This window comes from Trifolium pratense, linkage group LG2 (genome assembly GCF_020283565.1).
Source record: "Trifolium pratense cultivar HEN17-A07 linkage group LG2, ARS_RC_1.1, whole genome shotgun sequence".
NCBI lineage: Eukaryota > Viridiplantae > Streptophyta > Magnoliopsida > Fabales > Fabaceae > Trifolium > Trifolium pratense.
In genome coordinates this window covers 16,848,718-16,868,559 of record NC_060060.1, presented here as the reverse complement: position 1 = coordinate 16,868,559, position 19,842 = coordinate 16,848,718, and the positions used below count along the sequence as shown (strand labels likewise).

At 31.1% G+C, this 19,842-nt stretch overlaps 1 protein-coding gene across 1 annotated transcript; it reads left to right on the top strand.

Annotated features, from left to right (window-relative positions):
* Positions 1 to 696: 696 nt before the first annotated feature.
* Positions 697 to 13,087, top strand: LOC123907652. Its single transcript, XM_045958002.1, has 10 exons — positions 697 to 811; positions 930 to 1,167; positions 7,501 to 7,710; positions 8,675 to 9,172; positions 10,428 to 10,667; positions 10,919 to 11,092; positions 11,268 to 11,408; positions 11,500 to 11,568; positions 11,649 to 12,079; positions 12,214 to 13,087. The coding sequence occupies exons 2-10, from the start codon at positions 945 to 947 to the stop codon at positions 12,823 to 12,825; spliced, it is 2,598 nt and encodes an 865-aa protein (XP_045813958.1). The 5' UTR covers positions 697 to 811; positions 930 to 944; the 3' UTR covers positions 12,826 to 13,087.
* Positions 13,088 to 19,842: the final 6,755 nt, after the last annotated feature.

Below are 19,842 nucleotides of genomic sequence, written 5' to 3'. Positions count from 1 at the left end.
TTAGGCGTTAGAGTGTTTTCTAAAGGTATCTGTTTTTGTTTTTTACATTGTTGATCATCTCCATCCTCAGATTCTGACATCTAGCTCAGAACATTTCTTCTATTGATCCATCAAGTAAGTTCTCGATACCCTCTCTTTTATCTCTTTAAATAAAACTTGCGTTTTATACAAACCGTTTTAAGTTGAATATATGCTCCAATACACATGTAATCTAATTTTATTTTAGTTTATCTATTATTTAGGATGCTAAAGATGATAAAAATAATAATTTGAATTGGTATAAAATGAGCAACTGTCCCATTTTCTTTGGAGTTACAAAAGGGGTATATCCTGTACTCCCAACATCTTAAATTATAAGAATATTTTCGCACTTATTAAAAAAATAAATTTGAAGTATAATTTTTTATGCTTATTTTTAAATAAATTTTATGGATAGTTGTAAAAATAATTTTTATTGGTTATTGATTATGAAAAATAAAAACAAAACTACTCTTTTTTATTTATCATTTGGAGAAAACAGTTAATTTTTTTATTTGTTTTTTAATAAATTGAGAAGCAGGTACTAAGTTAATACTCCATCCGTTCTATTTTAAATAACATATTTAATCATTTCACACTGTTTAAGAAAAATATAATAATTAAAGAGAGATGTTATTTATAAATAATCTCGATGTAGAAGGGTTGGACTTTCACAATGAACTTAAAATACAGTGCCTACGTCGAGATTATTTTATAAATAGAGCTTCTTTATATAGTTTTGCATACAACACTACTAAAAAATTCCAATTAATCACCTAACTTTCCCAGTCAAGTATGTGATTATAGTAGTCTTGTCCTCCCTGTGCCTAATTACTACTCTGTTCTAAACCATTTATAAAACTGAATATTGAGATTTATTTTTACTGATTGAATTGTTTGGTGCATTTCAGATTTGGATAAACTGAATGAAATCAACAGGTGTTGTTTCCGATGGAGTAGTTCATCAAGTATTGAGTAAAGACAACTACGAAAGATGGAAAATTGTTATACAAAACTATCTTGAGGGGCAAGGTCTCTGGTATCTTGTCGATAGTACTAATCAGGCTTCTAAGAGGGTCCTTGAAACAGTAAAAGAATCTAGCAGGAATCACTTCACAGATTCAAAATCCATTTCAGATTTGGAGGAAGGTTAGTATAGTACTCGGGATCTATACTTATTTATGTTTTCCGAAGTAATTTATATTTTTTTTTTTTCTGTCAAATAGTTTAATGACTAAAAATTTCATCTTTTAAGTTAGATAAGTTGGAAGATTGAAGTTCGAACTCCGACTCCCTACATGTATAATGTAGTATTCGTGTCAACTAGGATAAGCTCACGATACATTTATATTCTTTCTTTTAAAAAACAAAATTGTGACTATTTGACACAAATAAATAAATAAATTGGGGAAGGAAAATTATTATTATTAGCCAGGTTGTTTCTATATTACTCTTTGAGTACGTAGTATATTAACCACCAACAAAAATTAACCATAACGTTGAATTTTTTTTTGTCTTTTTTCAATTTAACATTGCTTCCCAGGCATTTCATTTTTAATATATTATTTTTCTTCAAAATTATCCCCATCTTGTTCAAAAAAAATAAAGAAAGAAAAATTGCTATTTTTCAATTCAACGTTGCTTCCGTTTTAATGTACTTGAACTTCGACCCGTGCATCGCACAGATCAAATTAGTCTAATATGTAAAAAAATTATAATATTAAAAGGCATTTTAAAAAAAATTTATTGTTAGCAAATGATGCGAGTTTGATTCCCACCGTAGACAAATTTATTTATTTTTTAATTTAAAACTGGAATAAAAAGAGAGGAAAAATGAGCGGAAAAAATATTAGGTTTAGGGTTAGCGTATCGGAATAAGCTTAGAATATAAAAGAGAAGATTATAAATGCATTTAATATTAGATTAATATATTAGGATGACAAAATTACACGGCAGATCATTTTTTTTTTTTTTTTTGTAACACTTTGATCCTTTATTTTTTTGACAAATTCTTATCTACCCATTTCATTAAAATGGGCAACTCAGCCCATTTGAGTTGGCAAAATCTAAACCATCCATCTATCTTCTATTATTTCTATGTAATGAATATACAAACTTTGTAAAAGTAGTAAGTTAAAATGATGTAATTGCAAAATCACCCACAAAAAATTAACACTGATAATTTTCGTGTCATCTCTAACACCCGCAAATGAACTTTTTATTTTTTCATCTCTAAATTCTTATTTTCTTAATTTTCAGATAATTTTCGTTTTATTTTTTTTCAAAATTTCGAAACTTGTTATGCAACAAATTGAAGTGAAATATTACAAAGCTCTTGTAGATCTTGATTTTTCGAATCTAATGCCACAAATTTTGTGTTTTTTCAACAACCATAGAGGGAGTAATCTAAGAAAAATCATTCCTTTTTATGGGGTTCACATAGTTCGCAAATTTTGCTTTAAATCTCATGTTTTGATGTTTAACACTTGATAATTTTGTGTTAAAATCATTAGAGATTGAATTCTGGTTGAAACCCACAAAAAATCGGACGAAATGGTGATGGAAAACCGAAGATAATGATGCTGGAGCAACGACCCGCGTTTTGACCCGGTTTCTGGTCTGGGTCGACCCACAAGAGGTTGAGGGTGACACTGTTCACGTGCGTGTAAACCCCACTCGCGGGTAGGGGAGAGTGAGAGAGAGTGTGATAGCTACGAGCGTCTGTTTTGTACGCCATTTTTTGTGTTGCGTTTTATTTAATGAGCTTTATTTTTCTGATATTTTTTTGAATTTTTTTAATGCATTACATTATTTTTATAAAATATAACAAATATATTAATTAATTAAAAACAGTTAAATAGTATTATTTTGAATACTTTCACAATTAAATACTTTCACAATTTTCAAGTGTCTTGCATTTATTTCTATTTGTTGAAAACTCAAACGTTTGGTCTCTCCCATGGCAAAGGCTAGGCGTAGGCGCGTAGCAGACTAGCAGTACTCCCTTTATTTGTCAAAACAAATTCCCATTATTCTATACTTTTTTTTTTTTTTTTTAATAATATACTCTAATTTTTTTTAGTTTAATTGTTGTGCATTATTAGTCTAATATTATGTTAGACATATAGTATCTAATAATGTGTTGTCACATTATTTAATACTTATGTTGGTATTTTATCATATGTTGGTATCGTTTGACCCAGTTTTTTAGGTCTAGAAGTTATTTTAACCTTAAAGCTAGAAATAATAGTTTTAAAATTAAAATTAAAATTGTTTGGTAAATCTTACTTTTTTTTAAAAAAAACGTTAAAGTTGTTTTATTTTTATTTTTTATTATAAGATTTGGCTTGTTCAAAAAAAAAAAAATAATAATATACTACAATTTTTCTTAAAATATAGAGCCTATTTTTTTTCATCTTATTAGAGTTTTCAAAAATTGTTGGTGGAATTTATAGTCAATAGGCTACTTGACCCTAAAAAAAAGTACTACCATGGATTTATTTGACTAAAACTACTGATTTTGATCGGACTCTCATCAGAAACCTATTTATTATGAAAGGGTCGTGAAGTTTGACTAAAACTACCAATTTTGACTGGAGATTTCAAATTTTATCAATCTGACCGTTCAATATCACATAATTGGACTAACAAACGAATTAGAATGAGAATTTTCATGATTGGACTCCGAACGTATAGACCAATTGTAATATCAGTCTTAACCTAACATAGTTTTAATGAAATGATCATGAAGTTTGACTAAAACTATCGCTTTTGAGTGAATATTTCAACCAGTTTAGACTGATTGGACTCTGAACGTATAGACCGATTGTAATAAATAACTGTCTCATCGTAAAACCATTTTTTACGAAAATGCCAAGAAGTTTGACTAAAACTACTGATTTTGACTGGATATTTTGAATTTTAGCAATCCAACCGTTCAATATCACATAATTGGACCGAAAACAAATGAGGATAAAAATTTTGATGATCGAACTCCGAAAGTATAGACCGATTGTATTAACGGCCTCATTAAAAACTTGGTTTTAATGAAATGGTCAAGAAGTTTGACTACAACAATTGATTTTGACTGAAGATTTTGAATTTTATCAATCTGACCGTTCAATATCACCTAATTGAACTGACAAACCGATGAGAATGAAAAAGTTGATGATCAGACTCCTAATGTATAGACCGATTGTAATAACAGTCTCATCAGAAACGTAGTTTCACTGAAAGAGTCGTGAAATTTAACTAAAACTATCGATTTTGACTGGACATTTCGAATTTTATCTATCTGACCGTTCAACATCACTCCTAATGTATAGACCGATTGTAATAACAGACTCATCGAAAACATAATTTTAATGAAATTGTCATGAAATCCAACTAAAATTATCAATTTTAACTTGGAGTGGTTAATATAAAAAATCCAGTTCTCATGAATGGAGTAAACTAACTTTACCATATCTAATAAATTCAATTTTTTTCATCATACAATTCAATATATTACTTAATCGGGCTAAAAAATAAATTAAATATTTGAATTTTGACAATCGGTTCAATCTTTTAAATTTAAAATTTAATTTAAAATTATTTGATAGTCCTAATTAATTAACCTTATTTTTATTTTTTTTATAAAAAAATCTAGTTAGTTTTTTTAAAATATAAATTAAAAAAATTTCACAAAAATGTTTTAATCATGGAATATTGAATATGTATGGTATGTTACATAAAAAAAAAGTATGGTATGGATACTGGAGGTGAAAATCAAGAAAAAAAAAAGAAGAAAACTTAGTATGACTAAGAAATTTAAATTTTGTCTATCAAATTGAACCGTTCAAATATCCGCCTAATTATACTATCGATCTATTAGGAATTCCAATTTCAAAAATCAATCATTTTCTTAGTAATATAGTTATAGTAACCATTGCTTAATAAGAAATCTAGTTTTTATGAACGAACTAAACTAACTTTACCATAAACTATAGATTGTTAGTTCAAGCTAACATTTTTGTAAATAAAAACAAAAGAAGAATAAAGAAATCTAGGTTTTTTTTTTTTTTGACAAGAAATCTAGTTAGTTTTTAAAATAGAAAATAACAAAAAAAATTCACAAAAAAATGGCACAAGTGAAAGTTGAACACACAACCTATTAAACAGGGAGCCTACAACTGACCACCACGGCAAATGTTCAACGCGTTATTATAAATAGTTATTTAACCCGGATTATGACCTCCAGCGGGTCAATTTGACCCGGATTATGACCCGTACATAGAGATTCAAACCGCACGTTTCAGACCAATTTTAACATAAAATCACAACCCAGAAACATCATACAAATCATTTCTAATATTTTTCTGCTTTCAATTTCGATAAAAAGTGTTAAATCAAATAGTAAAACCTGTACGTGTAGATTAAAACCCGTTTGTTTCATATCAATTTTAACATTAAAAATTCACAATTAACAACACAGAAATATCATACAAAGCAAAATCAGACGAAAGGTAAATGGATAAGTATGAAATACTCAAATTTGTTGTATGTGTCTTTAATGGATGTTGAAGTTGAAGAAATATTCAGATCTGATTTTGTTTTTGTTCAATCGATAAGTTGAATAATTTGTTTTATAGCATCAACTAATTTTTGTTGAATGCTTTCATTTATCAATAAACTGAATGATTTAAATTGAAAAACTGAAATAAAATCGAAGAAGGATCAGTTCATGGGTTCCGTTGTTCCAAGGTTTGTTAGAGTGAGCTTCATCCATGGTTACTTTAGAGTTTAGTACTGTGCAAGAGATGAATTTGTGTAAGAAGAAGGAGAGAAATTTAGACTAAAAGGAGTTTTTTTTAGGAATACGTTAAGATGAAACGAGAATGATAGAGAAATCAGTAAACTGAATTAGTACGTGGGTGAATATACAATTGTTAGAAGTTGTATGCCAAAATTGAAAATTAATCACATTTTAATAATATTATAAGTGAGGTTTTGATGAACCAATATATTTAAGACACATTGGATGGGCAGCATGACCCAATTTGATGTGATGGGTAGCTAAGTTGTCACCTATTTTTTTTTGGTAACATTTTGATCCTTTATCTTTTATTTGTAACATTTTCTAACCCGTTCTGGAGTGGTCCACCCTTCCAGTAACTCGTTTTTAAACAGTACGAGGTAGAACGGGCCAACGGGGTCACATTGAAATTATCACCCACCTCTTTGATGTTTTCTCTCCCGACCCCTCGCCTTTTTTTTTCTACCCCCTGAATTTCCGTTTTTGCCCTTGGGGGTACTTCGGTTTGTACGAATCGAATTTTTTTGTCATGCTAAAAAATTTCGGTTAATATAAACCGAAATATTGTGTTACAAATTTTTTTCCAGATTTCCTGCATAAATTCTGCATGAGACCCTCAACTTTCACAATTTATTTGAAATACTAAACGATGTCCGATTTGAGTAAACGACCATTCGTTGGAAAGCTTAGTGTGTCAAGAATACAAATATAATTTTTGTTTTGAGGGTTAACTATCCAATTGGTTCAGTTTGACAAAATAATGGATACTGGTACCGGCATAAGACATACTTTAGAACTACGAGATACAAGCCTGCAATTTTAGCCGAAACACAAGCACAATGAGAGGAATACAACAGGGGCGTCTCCGAGTTTTAGGAGACTCTGTGCAAAATATAAAAGTGGCCCCTTAATAAAAAAAATTAAAAAAATTATCGATTTAAATTGCATATAATATAAAAAAAACATTTTTGTAAACATATAAATTATCAATATTAAATCTTACATTAAATTAAATAGAACAAGAAATACAAAATAATTATCTTTGAATATAACGTCAAAAAGGAACATCATAATCTAAGATTAAATTTTATGCAAAGATTAAAATGGACTAGAACTATATTTACGAGTATAAATAACTAATATATTGATACTCATAATATTTATGAACATTAACAATATATAACTATTATTTTAGGGCCTAAAAATTAATCTATTAATATACATCTGATATTTTATAAGTATAAATAATATATAAGTAATATTATAGGACCTCAAAATTTTGAGTTGAGGCCCTATATCATCGCACACCTCGCACATGCATGCGAGCCCCTCTGAAATACAACACCCTAAACACAAGCTGGCAGCCAAGAACACATAGAGAAAAGCAAACAGAAGACAGAAAAAACACACAACAACAGTAGCAAAACAACAGAAAAACGCAGCTTCTAGACCAACATTAATCCAAAAACATTAGCGAATTAAACATTTCCCCGGTTCTCATGACCATTCGTAGAACAAACATTAGCGAATTAAATATTTTCTCTCTCTTTGATAATAATTTATATGTACAAAGTATCGTCTTTATCATTATCAAAAAAAAAAAAGTATCGTCTTTATCATTATCAAAAAAAAAAAAGTATCGTCTTTATCTTTTCCTCTAAATACATCTTGTTAATTGTTGGGGCAAGGTCTATGGGGTGTTATGCAGAGTATTTCAGAATTCGAATCTGAAGCGTCATGGAAAACAAAGAATGCGAAAGCCTTGCATGCCATTCAACTATCATGTGGACGAGAGATTCTAGATGAGATTAGTCATTTTGATTCAGCCAAAAATGCCTGGAATTATTTGAAATCACAATACGGCAACGATTTAACGGCTAGTACAGATATTTTACAAGGTACGTACAACATGCCCTTGATTGGCCAGTCAACTGACTTTTCCAATGCATTCAAAGTGGCAACTTCAGATATTTTTACCAAACAAGTGTATAGTTTTTAGAGTTTATTACTACGTACTAAAGATATATACCTTTTAAATAATTTATCAAATTTTTTTCATACGAAAGTCGTCACGCAACTTTAATTTTTTATTTTTTTTACCCTTTTATTGAATTCCATATAAAAAAATTCGTTAATGGCAGTGACAATTTTCATACAAAAAAAAAGATGAGTAAGTCGTTAATGGTAATGACGACTTTCATAAAAAAAAATCAAATTGTAACTCTCATTCACGACTTACACCATTTTGGTAAATTATTTAAAAACTACACCTCTTTAATAATAAGCTCTAAAAACTACACTGGTAAAAAAATCGCAACTTTACGATAGAATTTCTCTCTATATATATTTAGTGATGCTAAACTAATATTTTTATGACAATTATATATATATATATATGGGCATGATCAAAAGTTTGATACTAAATGTTACACCTCTCAATAATATTTTAACCGATATAAATTTTATAAAATCCAGCGTTTGATTGTAAGTTTATATCATATAGATCATTTGTGTAAAATTTTAGACAAATCCAAAATAATTTGATATGGTATTGCGACACATAAAAATTAACGGCATATAAAAAAAAGACGCAAACCGTTAATTTTGATGTTTCTCAATAACATATCAAATTTGAATTTTTCTGAAGTTTTATATAAATGATCTATATGATATAAACTTTCATTCCAACGGTGGATTTTAATAAATTTGTATCGGTTAAAACGTTATTGAGAGATGTAACATTTGATGTCAAACTAGTTGATGTCTTTTGATCCTGGCCCATATATATATATATATATATATATATATATATATATATATATGTTACCTCAATTAATTAACCTCTTAATGTAATTATCGCAGAAGTATTATTAATGGACGATAGCGGTCCATTGGAGTATAAAGAAATGTTCAGGAAGATTGAGAGAGGTGATTTTATTGGAAACACGGGTATGGATTTTAACCCATATGTTTCCTCGGCTTCAAGTAGGTCAACACTTCTTCATGTTGCAGTAATTGTTGGAAATGTGGAAAATGTTGAAAAGTTAGTGAAAGAAGGGAATGCCAAGTTAGTTTGCATGCAAGACCAACATGGTGATACAGCACTTTCTCTTGTTGCTCGTTATACTGGAAATACGAATATAGCAAAGTGCATGGTTGAAGAAATAAATGATAAATCTCAAGAAGAGCTGCTAGGAAAAACGAACCTTGACAATGTAATCCCTATTCATCTAGCTGCCGCTAATGGACACAAGGATTTGACGACTTATCTTTACTCCAAAACCCCCTCCAAAGTGTTCGATGAATCAAAAAAAAATCGTGTTTTGCTTTTTTCACTATGTATCACGGCTGAAATATTTGGTAAGCAATTTAAAGTTTGTTTTGTTTTATTTTTTTGAGTAGAAATGACAAAGCCATCATAAACTCACAAACATAAGTGAGGGTATCTGGGTTCGAACTGAGATTATGGTGTCTTACCTAACAATTTCGACATATTTTTGTTAGTTGAGATATGACTTGTGGACAAAGTTTAGTTTGTTATTAAAAAGAAAAAAATAATGTTAATAACCGCTCTACGAAAATAATTAAGTAATTTAATATCTACAGTTGCGCGTAGAGGATACCTTTGAATTTTTATAAAAAAATAACTAAAAACAGTCAGGTTACATGCCATAGAAAAAAACTTTTAGGCCAGTTATAGAATGGTTATTTAAGTAAATAAGAAAAATATTTTTATAATACTATTGTTATATATTAAATTTTATGCTTTGGATTAAAATATAAATCAAATATAATTTTAAGTATTATTATAAAATTTTATTATAAATTATAATTGAAATATAATGTCATATATAGTTAAATTTTATAAATTTATAAATTTTTATGATTTAAAAATTCATATTTTTATTTTAAAACTTTTAATTTTTGCGTGGGAGAAATTCTTGTAATATTATAACATGAATGCAAAAATTCATTAAAAAAAATGAAGAGTACATAATATGAGTTGACTTAAACCAAAACAAAAAATCACGACAAAAAATATTTGGGGTTCAAAACTTGTTAAATTTTTTATAGGATTAAAAATGAAATTTAAAATATTTATATCTAGAGACCAAAAATTTATTTATCCTTTGATATAATTATTTTTAAATACGTGCATATGAAATATAGTTTTTTTTACTCAATATGAAATATAGTTTTAAATAGGCTAAATATCCATATCACAGAGGTTGGATTACGGTCTTAAAAATTAAATCTACGACGGATTACAAATCATAGAGTCCGTTTGGCCCTATTTTTTTTCAACTTTTTTTCTTCTCCTTAAAAGTAGTAAATAGGTAAAAAAAATTGTGTTTTATCTAACTTGTCATTATTTTCTATTTCTTTACTTTATTTCTGTAATTCTTTTAAGAAGAAATAGAGTCAGATACAATTTTCTACTTCTCTATTTCTTTTAAGGAGAAGTAAAAAAAAGTAGAAAACAAACTGGCAACCAAACGGGGTCTTAAGCTTAATAAAGTCAGCTATCTTATTTTCACCCCCTAATTATTGTACCAATAAGCATTTTCTATTTTTTTTATTCAAATGTGTGTGGGTTGATTTGTTCTATGATCAGATGTGGCTCTGAAATTACTCAAGCGTTTCCAAAATCTCCCCGATGAATCATATGGCTTCACCGATCATAAGCTGCTTAGAAGGAGGGAATCATTCTCATTACCAAACCAAAACTCAAAACCAGTTCCTCAACCGGAATCGTCATCTGTTAAATTCTCAGTCTTAATGGAATTAGCTAAAATGCCTTCAGTTTTTCCAAGTGGCACCCAATATGGACATCTAAGGCAATTCATTTACAACCGTAAGTTTTGGTACTTTCTTTTCTCTTGGTAATAATATCGTTGATAATAGCTTAACCAAGGTTCTAGATTCGATCTCTGGTTTGGATATGCAGTAGTGTTAAAACTCTTAGGGAAAGTTTGTCACTCATCTGGGTCCACAAGGCTTGAGGGATTAATCTCTGCAGTTGTGCGCAGAGGATACACAAAAAATATAATAATAAATGTTTTTTAAGAGCACTTGTTAAAATATTTGAACATATGTTGCATGTAGATTTGAGCGTCGATAGGAAATTCAGCGAAGACTATGGCATTACCGAAATCACGAACTTCGTCCAAAAAGTAACAAGTGTTGATAAAACACAGCTAAAGACTTCTACAAACCGGCCTCTCAGTCGCTATGACAAGGTTTTGATCGTTTTGGATTTTCTTACAACACTAGTTTCGGGTACGTTATGTTCCTTCCCTTTTGGCTACGTTATATATACATCAATTTTTATTGTTGGAGAGAGTATATATACAGAGAAGTGTATAATTCGAAATTTGAATTCCGACACCTCTAATATAATATCACCAATTAATATATACATATATATGATAAATGGCTCAAAGATTTTCTTTAGGTTGGCTCTTCTGGTCTTGGATACTGCCGCTAAAGAATGAATTACCATTACTCTTTTGGCTCGTAAAGACCGTATCAACATTACTCTTTTGGCCCGTAAAGATGGTATCAAGATTACTCTTTTGGCCAGTAAAGTTTTTCGGTATGTTGTGTACTATATATCTCATATAGTGGAATCATGTTTCTTCTAGTATTTTGTTTTTCTATTTCTACTGATTGGTTGATTTGTTCAGGTTTACACCTCTGGAGAATATTATGTGAAATTGCATACTTGTTCGATAAAACTCTCAAACGCCTGTATGGTACGTAAATTCAGACGCTTAATTTGAAATAATTTAATGTAACAAGTCGAAGACTGATTAAGGCCCTTCAATTGTGTCAGGAATCAGTGAAATATATGAGCAAAAATGTACCCATTATCAAGTTATAGGAATATTGAGTTACTTCTCTCGAAGTATTGGAAAATTAAATGGTCAACAGCTTAAAGATGCTTACGCATATGAAGCCATGTTGTATGCAGCCGAGCACGGAATAATTGAATTCATAAATGCCATGAGGGAGGCTAAACCTGCTTTGCTTTCAGCCGTCAATAGCTGCAACAGAGGGATATTTTCTTATGCAATTCAATATCGTAAACAAAATGTGTTTCAACTGATACATTGTCTCAATGGAAGGAAAGAGATGTTTAGATATAGTATAGACACGTTTGGAAATAACATGCTGCACCTGGCCGCACATTTAGGTCCTCCATCTGATCGTCATAGCAGGTCTGGGGCTGCTATGCAAATGCAAAGAGAAATTCAATGGTTTAAGGTCGGTCACCCAACTTAATTATCTTTATAACGCTCCAAATGTACTAAGAATCATGTCTCGGCATTGTGATTTTATTGAAGCTCAGAGACCGTACATGATTATTGTTTAATAAGTTGCTTATGAAACCATTGCAGGCGGTTGAGAAAGTTTTGCATCCCAAGTTTAAGGAAGCCGAAAATGATGATGGTAAGAAGCCTTATGAGATATTCACCGAAAACCACGAGGAGCTTGTGAAAGATGGAGAGAAATGGGCAAAAGACACAGCAACTTCTTATACAATTGTGGGTACTCTCATCATTACCATCATGTTTGCTGCAGCCTTTACAGTCCCAGGTGGAAATGATCAAAATACCGGTTTGCCCATCTTCTTGCATGACAACGTATTCACTACATTTCTCATAGCAGACGCATTGTCTCTCTTTGCATCAGCCACTTCCGTCTTGATTTTTATTGGAATCCTCACATCGCGTTATGCTGAGAAAGACTTCGTCAAGAACTTGCCTTGGAAATTAATGTTCGGACTTTCATTCCTTTTTCTCTCTGTTTGTTCCATGATAGTTGCATTTTGTGCTGCCATTATTGATATGATCTCAAAGGGATATCGAACCAATAAATGGTCCATTATAGTACTTATCATGTTACTTGGGAGTATTCCAATTATTGTTCTTGTACTATCGCAGCTGCGCCTCATGAAGGAAATCATCCACTCTACATGGAAAAACCGCATCAGTACCATAGAAGGATGACAACATTTATATATATATATATATATATATGTATGGTTCAACAGAAGTTAGTTACTCACAAGAACAATAGAGATTCTTGCAATTAAAGAAACTTATTATGGTCTTTGCTTTCCTTCTATTGTTTCGAGAATCTGTAATTTTTCATCTAGACAAAGAATAATCTTGTATTTCAATATTACATGAGATGCCGAGTCAATTGTTCTACCAAGACCAAGAGTCCCTTTTTGGGATAAAAGTTTCCTCACTTATTACAACTTAAAATAGTAATCAAACCACATCATATCAAGTCTAGTAATTTGAGATTTTCTCTTAAACAAATTGGGTTTTGATTATAACATACAAATATTCAAAATCTCAAAACTTCTTATTCTTAAACTAGAGGTGTATTTTAGATTCAGTCTAGGAAAAATGTTCATTAAATGATGAAATGGCTCAATCTATAATGTATACCAAGTTAATTGATTGTTTAATGAGCTGGAACACAAATCGGTATTAATCGTTGAGAATGAACACTTAAATTTGATTATGAGCAACACTTCTAATCGATTAATTATTGAGCTAATTAACAAAGTTACAGGCAGAGGGTATGATTAATCGATTACTGAACGCTCATAATCAATTGTTTACATATAATAACCGAAAATGAGCACACCAATAATCAATTTACGTCTTAGATTAAGCAAATATTAACAGCAGGCAACTCAAAGATAAAGTATGTATCCATAGTTTAACTCAATTAACCAAATGATATAATTTAATTCACACTCCTAATGACATACATATCGGAGATAAGCCTAAGATTTTTATGAAAACTGAATATTGAATGAATGAAATATGAAAATTGATTTGTGAAAATGTGTTATTTCATTGAAGTTACCTAACAAACTCTCAACAAGTTAGTTGTCATTGAAATTACCAACACAATGAGAGGTTACTTGTCATTGAAGTTACCTAACAAACTCTCAACAAGTTAGTTATACCATGTTACTTGCATACCAAGCAACTGTCATATTCACCTATACAATGCTAGTTTAAAATTACAAAACCAATTAATAATATATTACTAGTTACTACATACAAATATGCAGATAGAAATTAAATCACCCTACCATATGTGCATATCCTAAAATTGTACCAAATCACACGAACTTTGTAACATGGGCAAACAACACTTTACTTTCACATCCCCGGCATTCAAAAGAAAATTATATCACATGCATTTATAAACCAAAAACTTCCATGGAATAAAAAACTAAGAGCATTACACTGAAATTATCTACGAATGAACACAAAGCCTCTGTTTGGCGATGTCAAATTTTGAACTTACATGCTTACTCGTATGCAGTGGCGGAGCCAGTACCCTGGATCAGGGGATGCAAACTTTTTTACCCCCATTTTGGGACAAAAATATTGAACCTAATATACAAAATAAATTGTCATCTCACAATCGAATTATTTCGATAAGCAAATTATTGATAATTTTCTCTGATATTGCATAGCATTGAGTTACTAATCGAATGAATGACTTACTAGTTGCAAATTTGCAATGCATAAATCAATGTATATATTATCTTTACAAATTTAACATAAATAATAATATATTATATAAGGTTTACAAATTTTTTTATAACTTCGCTAACGTTGTTTTCTTTCATTTTTTGTTGAGATTTAGAAGGTCGTCTAATTTTATGGTGAATATTTCAGTATCCAATTTACATTAATTGGTTATTGCAGCAAAATTTAATGTGATGTCATATTTTTGTATTAATTTATATTTAAAAAATTTATATTTTAAATAAGTTTTACCTAAAAAATACACATATTTAACAATATAGGTTTCTTTTATGACGGTTTGGTTAAAAAAAAGTTTCTTTTTTGACGAAAAAAAACTTATATTGTTAAATATAAGTTGAGTACTTAAGAATTTACATATTTTTATATTAAAACAAAAAAGAGAAGACTAATAAGGTCATGATAGTAGAGCTGTCAAAATGGCTAGCCCGAATGGGCCGGCCCGCCAAGCCCGATTTTTTCCCGGGCTCGGGCCTTGAAAATCCTAGCCCGAATTATTTCCGGGCTTTTTAGCCTGGCCCGACAAAGTCCGATTAAAATATGGGCTAGCCCGAATGGGCTGCGAGCGGCCCGCAAGCCCGAAAAAATTAAAATTAAAAATAAAATAAAATATAAATATAAATAATTTGTTTCGGATGATTTGAAATTAGTTTGTAATATAAATTATAAAATACCGTCCGCTACTTAAGTAGCAGGAGTAAAAATAGGGCACCCAAGAAACTCGTAGGTAGGGGATGAATAAAAATAGGGCGCGCGAGAAACTCGTACGTAGTGGATGAGTAAAAATAGGGGGCGCGAGAAAGTCGTAGGTAGCGGATGAGTAAAATTATGACGCGCGAGAAACTCGTAAGTAGCGGATGCGTAAAAATAGGGCGCGAGAAACTCATAGCTAGTGGATGAGTAAAAATAGGGCGCGCGAGAAACTCGTACATAGTGGATGAATAAAAATAGGGCGCGCGAGAAACTCGTAGTAGCGGATGAGTAAAAATAGGGCGCGCGAGAAAGTCCTAGGTAGCGGATGAGTAAAAATATGATGCGCGAGAAACTCGTAAGTAGCGGATGCGTAAAAATAGGGCGCGAGAAACTCGTAGGTAGTTGATGAGTAAAAATAGGGCGCGCGAGAAACTCGTAGATAGGGGATGAGTAAAAATACGGCGCGCGCGAATTATATAATATTTATAGCGGATGAGTACAAAATAGGACGCACGAGAATTATTAATGTTATTTATATAGTTGAGTTTGAGCACTAAAAGTAAAAATAAAAAAATAAAACAAAAAATAAACCGGGCCGCCCGAAAGCCCGACTACCCGTACCGGGCCGGGCTCGGGCACTAATTTTGGTAGCCCGTTTTTTATCCGGACTTTTTAGCCCGGCCCGACGAAGCCAGAAGCCCGACCGGGCCGGCCCGAAATTGGCCGGGCCGCCCGTTTTGACAGCTCTACATGATAGGTAAGAGAGAAATAGTGAAAAGAGAAACAAGAAAGAAGAAAGATAGAAGAGAAATTGGATAGAAATTTTATATGCTCTGGATGGATAGAAAAGTGAGAAGAGAGAAATTAATAAAAATGAGAAAATAACAAATTTACCCTTTTCTACAAGAAAATAAATTAGTTGAATGAAGGTATGGTTGTAAAATTGTTTATTTCACTTCTTGTCACACAAATCTCTCATGATATGGAGAGATTTATTTTTGGTAGTTATTAACCATTATATTTCTCTCTTTCCTTATTTCTCTCATCATCCAAACCATATTAATAGCTAATTTCTTTGCTATCTCTCTTTTTCTTATTTCTCTCTTTTGTAAATCTACCTAAACAAACACAATGTTAAATTCATGAAGTTAAAGGCCCAAATGAGTTAGGAAACCTAAATATTAGTAATAAGTACTACACGGCATCACTTTGAACTCTCTAGTTTCTACGGTGGCCGCAGTTTCATGTTCCATTTGCTTGTTCATTTATTCTGCACATTACTTCTTCTTCTTTTCTATTTTAGTGCATTTTCATCTTCTATTTTCTTCTATGTTTGTTCTTCTCTTGGATATGTTGAATTCAGGGTGTGCAAAAACAAAATTTCAGGGGGTTCAAGATGTAAAAATCATAGTATTATATGTGTAATTTTGAAAATCTCAGGGTGTGCAGCTCAGCTGCACCCCCTCACCTTAACCTGGCTTCGCCCCTGCTCGTATGACAAAAAAAATACTTATTTGATAACTTTTTTTTACGAACTTATAATTTATTTTTTCTAGCTTAAACCTTAAAGCTTATAACTTATTATTTTTTTCTCTCAAGTTTACCCATATCGTCTTACTTAAATAAAATTAAATATTAATTTAAAACAATTTTTTTATGTTATTTTCCTATTTATAAACTAATTCAACCGTTATAATCTTATCAAACACTACAAATTCAATTAGCATTTTATAACTAAGTTGTGATTTATTTATTTATTTATTTATTTTTGGTACAATGTGATTTATTTATTTATTTATTTATTTATTTATTTCATTGAAGATATGAAATATGTCTTTATAAGATGATGCCATTAGTATACGTACTTAACCAAATCTATAGTGTATAAGCATATACCGTTAATTTTTATGGATCTCAATTCTCAATGACATATTAAATTATTTTTAATTTCTTTAAAAAAAAAGGATAATCTATATGATATAAAATTTCAATCGAAGGGTGAATTTTGTAAAATTTGAATTCGTTATAATGTTTTTTTATAACTTGTGCATCATGAAAGACTTCATCAAGTTTTCCATGTTAGCCAAAGCCACAGTATAATACAGGTTTACTATCTCGCCAAAATAAATATACACTTACCAATGTTACCATAATCTTATAATTAAGGGGGCGTTTGTTTACCGGATACAAAATTTATTCCCGGGATTAACTTTCCCAGAAAAGTCAAGTTGGAAATTTTACTCCTGGGAAAATATAGAAAAAAGGGTTTGGTTAAAATGTTAATTCCTGGGAAATTTTTTTTTAAAAAAAAAATCCAAATAAATGTGATAATTACATAAATACCCATACTGAGTGTAGGAAATCATTCCCTCGTTACCTTCTAGATTTCCAAAACCTGCTAATTATGTTAAATTTAGATGTCAAAGAAATGTTGCAAAATTAAGCAACAATTGTCAGGATTCATAGTGGATTCAATATGTGACTCTATAAACAATATTATGCATAGTGGATTCATTATTATCGGCGTTCCAGAATCATGAAAACAACAAAAAAAACAAGAGTGGGAAAAAGAGAAGAGGAGTAGTGAAATTGAATTCCACTTATAAAGAAATAACTAGTAGTAATAGACTCGTGCGACTGGTCGTAACGTTACGTCGATATTTTTTTAAGTTACAATTTACTAATTAAAATTAAGGAAATAAAATATTGCATTAAGACAGTCATTTGAAAAGAAGAAGAAAAAAAGCAGAAGACTTTCATTAATATTTAATGATTTATTTAGTGTATATAATAGCAATTTTGATTTTCTTATAAGTTATAATTTATTCCGTATGTGAAAGGATATTTTTTTTACCAATGTATATATTTTGTAGTTATAAATAATTTTTTTGTATTTGAATCAGTATCGTATTTTGTCTTGCGTATGATTTAATTAGTATATATGATAATTATTTTGAATTTTTTATCAATTATAATTTGTCATGTATCTGATAGCATATTTTATCCAGTTTCATATCTCATTAATTTTGGGATTGTTAAGTTTCACCAAACCGACCGAGTCCGGTTACAATTTGGACTTAATAATGAGGTAACAGACCACGCACAAATCATGAAACATTACCACAAGATAGACATGCGAAAAAATGTTCATGATTGGGCCTCTTACTTTGATGTTGAAATCCAACAGTGGGATACTCGCCATCTTCGTGTTCTACAAGGAGTTCCGGTCAACACTATACCACTGATGCAGTCAACCGAGTATTTAACTCAATATCGAAGAGACTACATGCCCTATTTGTCCGAGGATTATTATTTGAATGGCCTACGTCCACGTCCTGAGATGCAACCACAATACACCAATATCCCACACTCATTTACCCAACAACAAGAACAACAAACCATCTTCACACAACCATTTACCCAACAACAACATTCCTATATCCCAGATCCACCATTATTCACCCAACAACAACAACATACATATATCTCAGACCCACCATCATTTACCTTTACCCCACAACAACAACAACATAACTCTACCCCACAACAACAACTATTTACCCAACATCCGATGTCGATGTCATTTAGTGATTCCGATTTTATGACCTCATTTCCACAAACGCGGAATTTCTTCGACTTCGATCACGACAACTTCGAATCACCGAGAACACAACGTTTCAATGATAATTTCAGAAATCTTTACCAATCCGGTGATTCTACACAACCTCAACCAACCCAACAACCCCCTCACCCTCAGGAATTAACGTGGGCACAATTATCAGACGATTATTTAAACTCGACGTGGGCTCAAGGTCAAGGTTCTGCATCGGCTCCGGTTGAACCCCCTCTCCAGTAACAGCAGCTATAAATTTTCTTGGAGTGCAGGAGGATAATGACACCGATGATGAAGAACTATTTGGACTTGGACTTCGTCCTCGTAATCGTCCCCCTTGTGGCACTGGTGGACACATGTAGTATTAGTGTGTATTATTACTACTATTTGAATAAAATATATTTCGCAATGTATATATTTATTTTAATTTTTATTAATAATGTTTAAATTTATTAATTATAATTATTTAAAAAAAAAAAGGCTATTTTTGGCCACAAAAACGAAAAAAAAACAAAAAATAAAAAACAAAAAAAAACACACCTGCGAGACTGCCTTCACGCAGGCACTGAAATCGATGTCAGTCAATGGCGTCACTCGCTTTTCCGCCATCCTCACTGACATGGCGAGACTTCCTTTTCCGCCATCCTCACTGACATGGCGTTATTCCCAGTTCCGCCATGTGCAGGCACCTGCACAGCAACAGTTTTTGTCTGGAACAGGGGTATTACGATAATTATTTTGAAAACGGAGGTATTACAGAAATAAGGGAAAAAAGTGGGGGTATAGGGAGAAAAAAATCCAACAAACATACCCTAACTTCTTGTTTTCTACGAAAATCATAAGGCCAACTAGTTTCATGGACCCTGCTGGTTTCCTACTTGTGTTGTTTTCTCCGATAATCTATTATTTATATGTTTATAAGTTTCTCTTTCATGATCTTTCTCCTAAGTGGCAACATCTCCTTAATCTATGTAATAGGTGGCACTCTTATGGTTGGACATTTCCTATGTGGCAAATGCTTAAGAGTTCTTTCTTATGAATTCTTTCACAAGACAAAATAGCATTTAATTCTTCCACAAGACAAATTAACATTTAATGCACTTAGAATTTGAATTAGAATGTTCTATTACCTATAAATA